At 39.8% G+C, this 12581-nt stretch overlaps 1 protein-coding gene across 4 annotated transcripts in view; it reads right to left on the bottom strand.

Moving 5' to 3' along the window:
• The window catches only part of nell2b (neural EGFL like 2b), a 76614-nt gene that overhangs the window by 40424 nt on the left and 23609 nt on the right, over positions 1-12581 (bottom strand). For all 4 annotated transcript variants that reach the window (XM_017493818.3, XM_017493814.3, XM_017493815.3 and 1 more), the window contains exons 4-11: positions 9682-9855; positions 9474-9570; positions 9167-9239; positions 6962-7044; positions 6185-6313; positions 5952-6054; positions 949-1040; positions 409-511 (exon numbers count right to left, since the gene is read on the bottom strand). In XM_017493818.3, the coding sequence (XP_017349307.1) occupies positions 409-511; positions 949-1040; positions 5952-6054; positions 6185-6313; positions 6962-7044; positions 9167-9239; positions 9474-9570; positions 9682-9855 (854 nt within the window). The remainder of the gene's footprint in view (positions 1-408; positions 512-948; positions 1041-5951; positions 6055-6184; positions 6314-6961; positions 7045-9166; positions 9240-9473; positions 9571-9681; positions 9856-12581) is intronic.

Below are 12581 nucleotides of genomic sequence, written 5' to 3'. Positions count from 1 at the left end.
ACATGAGTGACTGCAACACACCATGTCTCTCGCCTCCACATTAATTAGCTATGATATACTATAGTTAGTGAAATTATGGCAATCCGATGAAATGTGATCGAGTTATACATGATTAATCCAGACTCTAAGAGGAGAAGACAATGAACAATCTTTCATTACTAATAGATTATTACTAAGAGAAGATCTAATAGAATATTACTATTACAATAGTAATCTACTACTTTTGTATCTACAATCTACTAATAGATTGTTAATATTCAGTTTTAGTCATTTCAGGTTTGTGGCATTCATTCAGCCTTATTTCTTCCGATTTATTCTGTCCAGTAGGTGCCTTCAGGTGAACCAACATTTTTCTGTCAGCTCCTGTGTGTGTGTGTGTGTGTGTGTGTGTGTGTGTGTGTGTCTTACCTTGACACACTTTACAGCAACGGTCTGTGAGGGTTATCTGCTCTGATTCAGGGCAACTGAGCTCTGGACAAGCAATGCTTTCAACTCTTCGCATTTTACGGTCCTGCCCGCCCACACACAAACACACACAAACACACACACATAAGTACCTTAAATTGGTGTTAAAATTATGTTATGAGATAAACTACACACAGAAAATCACTCTTCCAGTAAACTGTTCTAAAACATAATAACATTTAATTACTTATAACTTAGCAGGGAGTTAATGAACAATCTGGCATCTGGAATCTTTCATTTTAGAATAGTGTCTAAAACTTCATATTCAGTAAAAATAAACTGAGTATTATGCTAATAAGCTGGAAGTTACATTGTTGAATTAGCTTCTTTGACCTCTAATTGACCATGTTTTATTTACAGATATCTAGATATATTTAAAAATTTCTCAAATTTGTAACAAAGACAAACCTTGTAGACTGATTTTATTGTAAACATGCTCTGAATCAGGCATTGATGTTAATATTTCATGCAGCTCCTGCTTACCCTGCACTCATAAAGCAGACAGTTTCCCGTAGAGTCACGCATGCTTTTCCGTTCCCCTTCCACATACACCCTCCCCCTGAAAATACACAGCGCTAGAGACACACACAAACACAGAGAAAGAGAGACATGGAGAGACATGATCAGCATTTTAGATTAGTTAGCGTTCCACTGAGTTGCGTAACTGATTTAGTCATTACTCAAAGAGTCATTAACTATGTTTACTGAAACATGTCGCTGCTCAGTTACACATTATCTTTGAATTATTGTGTGATCGTGTTTAGAGGATTCGGTGCATTCTCTGTGTGATGGCAGGGAAGCTAACTTGGATTTAAGGTCGACAGAAAGCTTTATAACAAAAATCATAATTCATTCATCTTCAGTAACTGCTTAATCATGGTCAGGGTGGCAGTGGAGCCTGTCCAGAGCCTATCCTTGCATCAGTGTTGCCAATCCACCTGCTGACATGTTTTTTTGGGTTATAGAAGCAAACAGGGGAAAGTGGAGGACACAATCATAATAAAATGTATATTCATTTATGTTCTAATGCTGTTCATGTAAACTATGATAACCTTGCTTAGTCTATAATCTGGTTTCTGAAATAACAACAACAACAACAACAACAAAAAACACTATTCATCCAATAATAAAAGGTATTTGTTTTATCATCAAATAGACCATCATGGGGGTCTTTAGGTGGATCGATATTTTTCTGGAGCCTCGGCTCAGACCTTTTTGCCAAGGGAAACCCTACCAGGAGTACTAGCCTCCAGACAACATAGCTCCAAGTTTCACAGGACCGCACAAGCCCTTCCACCACAACAAGGTTACAATCCAATGGAGAGTAACGATGGTGACTTTTAAGATAGAGAGAACCTCCCCCAGAACAGGGATACCAGGACCCACACCTGTAGCCAGGCCTGGGGGTGGTGTTCATCAGCGAGCACCTGGTGGCCAGGCAACCTTCATAACCTGGCTGGGTTCAGCCCGAAATGGATGCGTAGAGACACCTTGTGGGCCCACCACCTGCAAGGCGAAGGGTTGGGGTTGGGTGCGATGCCAGATTGGCAGCAGTATGGATAGACCTAGATGGACTGGACCTTGACGATGGGGACTGGCTTGTGGGATGTGGAATGTCATGTCACTGGTGGGGAAAGAGCCGGAGCTTGTGAAGGAGGTGGAAAGGTACCGACTAGATATAGTTGGACTCATCTCCATGAATAGCATTAGCTATGGAACGAAACTTCTCAATCGAAGTGGTCTCTCTCCTACTCTGGAGTGGACCTACATGAGCGGCCCCGGGCGGGTGTGGGATATTCACAAGTGCCAGGCTGGGTGCCGCACAGTTGGAGTTTGTCCCTGTAGACAAGAGGGTCGCCTCGATGAGGCTTCGTGTTTCAAAGAGGAAAACTTTGACTGTTGTCTATGCACATGTGCCAAAAAGCAATTTGGTGTATCCGGCCTTCTTAGAGAAGGTGGGTATGGTGCTTGATAGGGTGCAGCCTACTGACTTTGTAGTCTTATTAGGAGACTTCAACGTGCACATAGGGAACGATGGAGATACTTGGAGGGGTGTGATTGGGAGGAACGGCATCTCCGATCTGAACCTGAGCGGTGGGTTGTTATTGGACTTCTGTACTAGTCATGGACTGTCCATAACAAACACCATGTTCAAGCACAAGAATGCTCATAAGTGTACTTTGGTTCCAGAGCACCTTGGGCCGAAGGTCGATGGTTGACTTTATAGTTGTATCATCAGACCTAAGGCCGTATGTTTTATACACTCATGTGAAGAGGGGGCAGAGGTATCAACTGATCACCACTTGGTGGTGAGTTGGATTTGACAAACAGGACACGGGGCGGATAGACCCAGTAGAAACAAACAAGCAGTGAGGGTCTGCAGGGAACATCTGGTTGACGATGCTGTGAGAAAAGATGTCTCTCACCTCCGGACAAATTTCTCCTGTATCCCGAGGGAGGTCAAGGACATTGAGACTGAATGGATCTTGTTCAAGACCTCAATTGTGAAGGCAGCCTCAACAAGCTGTGGCATGAAGGTGGTTGGTGCCTGTCAAGGTGGGAACCCCAGGACTCACTGATGCATACCGGTGGTGAGGGAAGCTGTCAAGTCGAAGCAGGAGGCTTTCCGAGCGATCCACGCATATAGGTCTCCAGAGTTGATTGAGAAGTACTGGCTGGCCAAGAGGGCGGCAGCAGGGGAGGTCACCACAGTGAAAGCTCGGGTATGGAAGGAGTTTGGAGAGGCCATGGAGAATTACTATTGGACAGAATTACGAAGATCTTATGGCAAACCATTCGGAGCCTTAGGAGGGAACAGTGGGACAGCTCCCAAGCTGTTCTCAGCAAGGGTGGGGAAACACTGTCCACTACTGGGGAGATCGTTGAGAGGTGGAAGGAACACTGTGAGGACCTCCTCAACCCAGTGGGCATGTCCTTTGTGCAGGAGGCAATGCTGGATAGCTCCAGCAAGATCAGATCTATCGCTGTAGCTGAGGTCGAAGGTCTCTATGGTGGTAAAGTAAAGAGACTATCCAGTTTGGGGGCTTGGAGGTGGCATCGCTGCTGTTCTGCTGATGATGTTCTGTTTCTTGCCCCATCCAACACGCACTCGAGTGTTTCGCTATGTGAAGCAGCTTGGATGAGAATCAGCACATCCAAATCTGTGGTTATGGTTCTCTCTCGGAACAGAGTTGATTGCCCTCTCCAGGTTAGAGGGTAGCAGCTGCCTTTAGCGGCGGAGTTTAAGTACCTCAGTGTTTTGTTCATGAGTTATGGTAAGGGGGGTGGGAGATTGACAGAAGGATTGCTGCAGCGTCTGCAGTATTGCAGGTGCTGTATCGGTCCATGGTAGTGAAGCGGGAGCTGAGTCCTTGGACAAGGCCATTTATACGCCAAATCTACCTCTCCATCCTCACCTATGGCCATGAACGTTGGGCAATGACGGAAAGGATGAGATTGCAGGTGCAAGTGGCGGAAATGAGGTTTCTCCACAGGATTGCTGGATTCACCCTTAGCGATAGGGTGAGGACTTCAGTAATCCGGGAAAGCCACGGAGTAGAGTCTCTACTTCTCCGGATCAAGAGGAGCCAGTTGAGGTGGTTTGGGCATCTGGTAAGGATGCCACCTGGGAGGCTACCTCTGCAGCTTTACCGGGCATGCCCCAAAGGGGGGAGACCATGAGGCAGACCCAGGACACGCTGGAGGGATTATATCTCCTAGCTGGCCTGGGAATGCCTGAGAATCCCCCAAGAGATAAGGAGGTCTGGTTTGCCCTACTTAGTATCCTGCCACCGTGATCCTCACCAGGACAAATAGTGTAGAAAATGGATGGATAGATGGATCAAATAGACATGAAATGTTTGTATAATGTTTCTTTCCTATTTACGAATGCTTTGCTAGCTGGATACAACTTTATATTTTACATGTTTTTTAAAGTCTAAAAGGCTCTTGTAGGCTAATTATACATTTATAAACATAACGGCCATGTAGTCCAATTATAATGACAAATGCAGTCATTCTGCAGTCAAAATTAAGTGCATTTTGAAGATGGAAACTAGGATTTTTAAAAAGAAGGCATTTTTTCAGACATTGTATTAAATAAGACTGATAAGACCTAGGGTCTCATTATCAAAACATGTGTAAATTAAGTTCTACATTTGTTCTTACGAAAAGCCAGCATGCACAAGAAATGGTATTTATAACATAGCGTACACACAGGTCTACACAATGGCCGGTGATACATCCCACACATTCAAACATGGTGGAGGTAGTGTCATGACTTGGGCTTTCATGGCTGCTTCTAGCAGAGTAGAGTAGTAGAGTAAAACAAAAAATTGTTTATTTGGTATTTTTTATGAGTGGTTGTAGTCTAAGATTTAAGTAAGAAATATTTATGAATGCTTGTGTCATAATTCAGCTTGTAGTTGGTTAGAAAATGCCAGACCTGTCTCAATTTTTTTTTATGTATGGTCAAGTGTAGACATAAAAAGTGTGTATAAACATAGACACATGTTCAAGCACAAGATAAACTTGTTAATTCACATTAAATGCATTGAAACATGCGTATACATAGTTTACACACAAAACTTCACATACATACTGTTAATAAAGGAGACTCCTGGTATATACATGATGGTTCATGTAGACACAGCAGCAGTGTAAGAACCATTGTTCACACACTTGCCTAAATACCGTATTTACGTCTGGGGATTAAAAGCGACATCCACAAGATGACATGTCAAAGCCAAAACATCCCTTCTGTCAGGTTTCCATGTCATCCTGTAAAATGTTTACCGATCTCATTCTGACTATTTTGGGACACGTATTTGTCTCTGTGCAACAGAGGGTGCAGCAGTTGAACACATGTCCAAGCTCTGTTAGATTGTCTTTAACACCATCCTCTCACGTGAATCCTCTGAATCTCATATAGAACATTATGATAATCTAGAAAATCACAATTGGTAAACAGATCCTTTCGTGGCTGAATGAGAGGGTTTTTTTTTTTTTTACTCAAACACTATAACATCTATAACAGGGATATCAGTTAGCATTCATACACAAAAACTGTCTAGAATTGGATAAAACAAAGCAGTTGCAGACTCAGCTCTAGCTTGTTAACTCTGTTTGCAGAAATTGCGTCACATCTTGCTACACTGCCCCTGCTATTTACCGTATGTTAATATTATTTTTTTGGACATTGATAAACAATGCACAGAATGAACACAGGACATGCACAGCAGCCATCTTGTGTATGCCTGGTTAAAAAGCAAGCTACCTAACCTAAGTTGGTAAAAATGTGAAAAATAGAAGTTCTAAATACAGTGCATGTCTCTCCTTAACTGTCTCCGGTTCCCCAGCACCCATCATGTAACACAGGCTCCCAAAGAGTATTTCATCAGCAGCTAACAGCTTCCATCCAGTTTTAGCTCAGTCTCCGTGACTGTGTGTTAGTGTGTGTGTGTGTGTGTTTGTGAGTGTATACTCACGCTGACACTCTTTACAGCACGCTCCAGGAATGTAGGCTGGCGCAGTATCTGGAGGACATTGTGGTGCAGGACAGAAGATGCTCTCACACTCAACACTGCCATTCTACAGAGTACAAAAGGTTAAGACAAAGTTAGCATAGATAGTGCTAACCTTCTGCATTGCTTCAGAGGCTAAAATAGCTTTTATTTATAGGAGGCAAATAAATAAATAAGTAAATAAATAAACCCCATACCAAACATGTGCAATTCTTGCATCCGTCTATCCAGACATCCTCATCTCTGTAGATCTCTCCGTTAAGTGAGCAGGTCCTTTCACAGTAACAGCCATCCAGAGTCTTCATTCTTTCTTCTGCACGGGCGAGCTGCCACCACACACAACAGTATTACATGATGAGAGGAGAGAAGAACAGAGTCTCAGTACATCAGACACCTGCACACATGTTCAAACCAGATTTAAAGGATTTAGACTCGTTTTTAACCCGTAAGAACGACGGAAACACCTAAAAATATTTTGTTTTCAACATGAAATGTTGAACAAAACCTATAAAGCCTATTGACTGAAATATCATTTATAATGATCGATTTGTTCTGGAAATAAACACTTATACATGGATTTAAAAAAAAAAAAAAAGATTTAATTTATTCAGTTACTATTATATGATAAAGCTCTAAATCTGTGTCTAATAATCTAAAGTCATAATCAACATAAACACATAAACCCAGTATGTTTTTATGATCATCCTTTAGTTTATGCCTGATTTTATTACTAGGGTGCCATTTTTTATTTAGATATTCCAAATCTTCACAGTGTAGCCAACCTTTCCGTAAGTAACAGAATTAATTTGTACATGCTACAAAATAAATAATGCAGAAAATGCATATTTAAGCCTAAGGTTTATCTGTCATAAACATAACACATTTTTTTGCTTTAATAAATAACTACTAAGCTAAAATGTACTACTCCGTCAGTAGGCAATCTTGGCTGCTCCGTACAGCAAAAATATAGCTACCTTTCCAGATGTTTTGGCCAAAATGTCCTGCAGCTCCATGATTTTCTGTACCAGACTATGGAAATCATTGCAGGTTGGACAAGCTGAAACATCAACAAAGGATAGCTTAATGAATAATTAGAATGAATTATAGCTCATTTTAGTGTATTCTAGCAAACCGGTTTATTATAACCATACAAAAACATAAGAAATAGGCCTGTCACAATAACCGGCAATATAACAGTAATTGCAATAAACAACATTATTGACATTTTAAGACCATGATATGCCACCGATATAATAGCAAATGACTACTAAATGTAGTCACTATTTCGGCATGTTATATTTATACATTTTTATTAAACTTTACTCTGACTAAAATGGCAGTGAATATTAGTCAACGGCATTTTAGTTGATAAGAAAATGCAAAAATTAAACCAAATATTCACACATTTTATATATTACCTTGAACATGTATCAACTAAAACATGTAAAGACTGCCCTTGTTGTGAAAACCTGATCTCTTGAAATAATAACATTAAAATGAGTACACTGCTATAGTAAATATTGTGAATTTTTTATGCTTTAGTTATTTATTGTGCGTGTTTTAGTACGTTGTTATGGAAAGAGCATATTCACAACTTGACTTAATGTTCTACCTAGCGCCTTACTTGAGTTCATTTTGTGCAGAAGCAAGTTGTAATATTAGGTTTATGTTTTGTATATGTCTGATTAATCTCATATGTGTATAGGATGTGTGTATATGTCTGATTAAGCTCATACGTGTATAAGATGTGTGTATATGTCTGATTAAGCTCATACGTGTATAGGATGTGTGTATATGTATGATTAATCTCATACGTGTATAGGATGTGTGTATATGTCTGATTAAGCTCATACATGTATAGGATGTGTGTAAACGTCTGATTAATCTCATACGTGTATAAAATGTGTGTATATGTCTGATTAATCTCATACGTGTATAGGATGTGTGTATATGTCTGATTAATCTCATACATATATAGGATGTGTGTATATGTCTGATTAAGCTCATACGTGTATAGAATGTGTGTATATGTCTGATTAATCTCATACGTGTATAATATGTGTGTATATGTCTGATTAAGCTCATACGTGTATAGGATGTGTGTAAATGTCTGATTAATCTAATACGTGTATAGGATGTGTGTATATGTCTGATTAAGCTCATACGTGTATAGAATGTGTGTATATGTCTGATTAATCTCATACATGTATAAGATGTGTGTATATGTCTGATTAATCTCATACGTGTATAGGATGTGTGGATATGTCTGATTAATCTCATACGTGTATAGAATGTGTGTATATGTCTGATTAATCTCATACATGTATAAGATGTGTGTATATGTCTGATTAATCTCATACGTGTATAGGATGTGTGGATATGTCTGATTAATCTCATACGTGTATAGGATGTGTGTATATGTCTGATTAAGCTCATACGTGTATAGAATGTGTGTATATGTCTGATTAAACTCATACGTGTATAATATGTGTGTATATGTCTGATTAAGCTCATACGTGTATAGGATGTGTGTAAATGTCTGATTAATCTAAAATGTGTAAAGATGTGTGTAAATGTCTGATTAATCTCATACATGTGTAGGATGTGTGTAAATGTCTGATTAAGCTCATATGTGTATAGGATGTGTTTGGGTGAGTTAATTAACCCGCTAGTAAAGCGCTTCACTTCACTGTTCAGCTTCAGTGTTTGCAGTTTAAGCGACTCAATCCCCAACGTTATTGACAACGACTAGATTATTTGAAACACTAGAACTATTCTTTCTAGATTTTTGTTCTTCAAAAAACATTGTTAGTGCATTGTTAATATCTTGCGTGTCATTTTTCCAACAGTATGTTTTAATTAAAATCGTTGCTAGTGCTTGCTACACATCTAAATTTTGAATGCAGTTTTTGCATTAGAATGTGCATTTTTATCATAAATTCAACTAATATTCAAAGTTAAGGAAGCATGGCGAGAGGACAGAAGCAGAGCGAATGGCGAAAACGTTGGTGACATTCATTCTTATGTAAACGTGCATGTAAACACAATGTACAAATATCAAGCGCAGCACAAATGATCGAGGTCATGTCCATATATCGTATGATAAGTTGATAAAGTAATTATCGTGACAAGCCTAGTAAAAAAATATGAACGTGTTCTTTGCAATGATGCGCACTCACTGCGGTTGAGATCAGGACACTGTGAGATGTATCCTTGAGGCATGAACACCAACTGAACCTCCTGCATCACACCCTAGGAATGGGAATTAGGCAGAGAGAAAACTAAATATGGGCAGACAGAGTCTGACACTAATAACTATTCACTGGAGGTCTAACAGAAGTTCATTAACGTCAACATTTTGACAGAAGCTGGCTTAATCATAGCCCCAGATTAAAATGGGTTTCCTCATTTAGGACACTTCATTGGCATGGCAAAATGTTTCTGAATATAAATCACACAGAGTTGACATCAAAGCAATAACCATACCTTAAAGAATCCATGAACGTTATTTCTTTGCCCGAGCCACACAGTTGTACCTGCAGGAATGTCCATAGATGGTGTCTCCACAATCCTCTCATAAATTCTAAAAAAAAAAAAATAATAAATAAATAATTTTGGGTTTTATTTGTTTCAAAGTATGCTTGCTAGACAAAGTGATCAAGCCGTATAAAAATAATGTCAGCATCTTGCCCACCTGCTGCAGTCTACATAAAGCACAAGCTGGGTAGTGCTGAGTGTCAGGGCAACTCTATGCCAGCGAGCATCTGCCAGGTTGTAGGGAAAAATCTCTGTGCGGTTCTGCTGTTCTGCCATCCGGTAGTGCAGCCGGATTTCACTGTGCTGCCCGTTGCTCTCAAGCTCCAGATACCTGTAGGTTTGATTGGCTTCAATTTAGCACATGGTTAAAGGAATACATTCTTATCTCTTTATATACGTAATAGTAAACTGTCCACATGTCTGTTGGATTCTCAATTATGATTGGTCAGAAGGTGTTATAAAATTAAATTAATTTTCTACAGTCAGTCTATACAGGATTTCAGAGGTTTTTTGTGATTGTTGTGGGCAAAAGTGCTTGATTTTTCTGTGCTTTTTTCTTCTTTTTGGTGCTTTTTTGCCAAAAACTACTCGAGTTGGCGAAATTGCAGTCTTTCACAGAGATGTTTGTTGTTAAATGAGAACTTTTAGCTGTACTCCCATTTGACGCATGTGAATCGAAGAGGGCTTTGACTGTATGTGTGTTGTGATGACATCACATGACCTGTTTTGCCCAAAATCTCCAAAAATACCAATCTCTTCCAAATATTGCGGAGTGTTTTTGGATGATTTTGTGTCCATTTCTGTGATCCCGGAGGGACTGGACAACAGCAGCTCTGTCAAGTCACGGGTCACATGTTTTTCTTCAACACTGAAAAAAGTTTGAGTATTTAAGAAACTGCTGAGCTCCTGGGATTTTCATGAACAACAATCTGTAGAGTTTACACGGTGTGAAAAACTTCCAGTGAGCCACAGTTGACAGGAAGACAATGGTCAACTCAAGTAACCACTCATTACACATGTGGTGGTTGGAAAAGCATCTCAGAACGCACAACACATTTAGCCTTGAGGTAGATGGACCACATCAGGTTCCACTACTGTCAGTCAAGAACAGAAATCTGAGGCACAGAGTCACCAACACTGGACAGCTGAAGATTGGAAAAATATTGCCGTTCTGATGAATCTCAATTGCAGCCACAACCTGCAGATGGTAGGGTCAGAATTTGGTGTCAACATGGACCCAACCTGTCTTGTGTCAACAATTCAGGCTGGTGGGGGGAGGTGGTTTAATGTTGTGGGGAATGATTTTTCAGCACACATTGGGCATCTTAATACCAATCAAGCACTGTTTTAATGCCACAGCCTATATGAGTATTACTACTGACCATGTGCATCCTTTTATGGCCACAATTCACCATTTCGCAAAGCAGAAGTCACTTCAAACTGTGAATAAGCCATGAATATGACAGAGAGTTCAGTGTACTTCAGTGGCCTCCTGAGTCACCAGAACTATAGTCACAATCCACTTTAATAGGAACATAGGAACACCTGTACACCTGCTCGTTTATGCAGTTATCTAATCAGCCTATCATGTGGCAGCAGCACTATGCAAAAAAAGTAAGCAGGTATAGGTCAAGAGCTTCAGTTAATATTCACATCGAACATCAGAATGAAGATAAAGTGTGATCACTGTGACGTTGATCGTGGCATGGTTGCTGGTTCCAGACGGGCTGGTTTGAGTATTTCAGAAACTGATGATCTCCTTGGAATTTTACACACAACAGTCTCTATAGTTTTCACAGAATGGTGCAAACAAACAAAAAAACACTGAGTGAGCGACAGATCTGGCCTTGTTGATAAGAGGAAAATGGGCAGATTGGTTTGAGCTACCAGAAAGGATAGAGTAACTCATATTGTCACTCCCCGTGACCCTGAAAAGGAGTAAGCGGTAGAAGATGAATGGATGGATGGATATTATCACTCTTTACAACCGTGGTGACCAGTAAAGCATCTCAACATGCACAAAACATCGAACCTTGAGGTAGATGGTCTACAACAGCAGAAGCCCACATCAGCTTCCACTACTGAACAAGAACAAGAATCTGAGGCTATCATCTGCACAGACTCACCCAAACTGGACTGCTCAAGACTGGAAAAAGACCAGATTTTTTTTTTTTTTATTTATCTTCAACCTCACGGTTGGCAAAGACAACTCTTTGGACTTCATATTGAGAGTTAACACCAAAAGATTCCAAAATGCAAATGCCACATTTGAAATCAACTCTAGACCTTTTCTCTGCTTACTTGTAAGTGAATTAATGTAGGAATAACACACATCTGATGTTATTGAACAGCTACGCATATAAAAAGTGCTGGTGAGAACATATCCATTATTTAATTTTAACTCCAATATTCTGTGGTAGACAGCAGAAATAACAATAACTTTGTCAATGTCCAAATATTTATGTACCGGACTGTACATAGTTTTATGTTTGCCACTTTTGCAAAAACAGTGTGGTGACAACAACTTTTGTTTAATGAAACCTTTTTTTTTGTTTGTTGACAATTTGGTTTGAACTTGGTCTCTCGCACATCTGGTTTAAAATGACCAACTGTAACAATATGGGCCGGTTCTAAAGACAATGGATCAGTGCAGCTACACACTTGTGATTGCAGTGCCAAAGCTTAAAAATGACAGCTAACGAATTTATATCTAGATGTGGCTCATAATTAATTTGGACACATTTGGAATCGTTGGCCATCGTTCTAGCTATTAAGCCCCAGTGTGGTACCAATCAATTAGATTATGTCACATATATCCAGCTAGTCATTAAACTATCACACTGTCAGGCTGTGTGTGTCTGATTATTTAACTATATATTTTCCCATTGATCTGCCAATCCATCTTCATGACAGCAAGAACCCATGCAATCAGATACTCAATCGAAATCAGAGGATCAATCAATCAAACTTGACAATCAGCAATACCTGCTTAATCATTGCCTAACCCTTTGACATCACAATTCTACAGTTGGGTCAGCATGGTGAAATAATTATAAG

The sequence above is a fragment of the Ictalurus punctatus genome, chromosome 19 (genome assembly GCF_001660625.3).
Source record: "Ictalurus punctatus breed USDA103 chromosome 19, Coco_2.0, whole genome shotgun sequence".
NCBI classification, from domain to species: Eukaryota; Metazoa; Chordata; class Actinopteri; order Siluriformes; family Ictaluridae; genus Ictalurus; species Ictalurus punctatus.
Note: the sequence above shows the minus strand (reverse complement) of the source record. Positions and strands in the feature narration are given on the sequence as shown.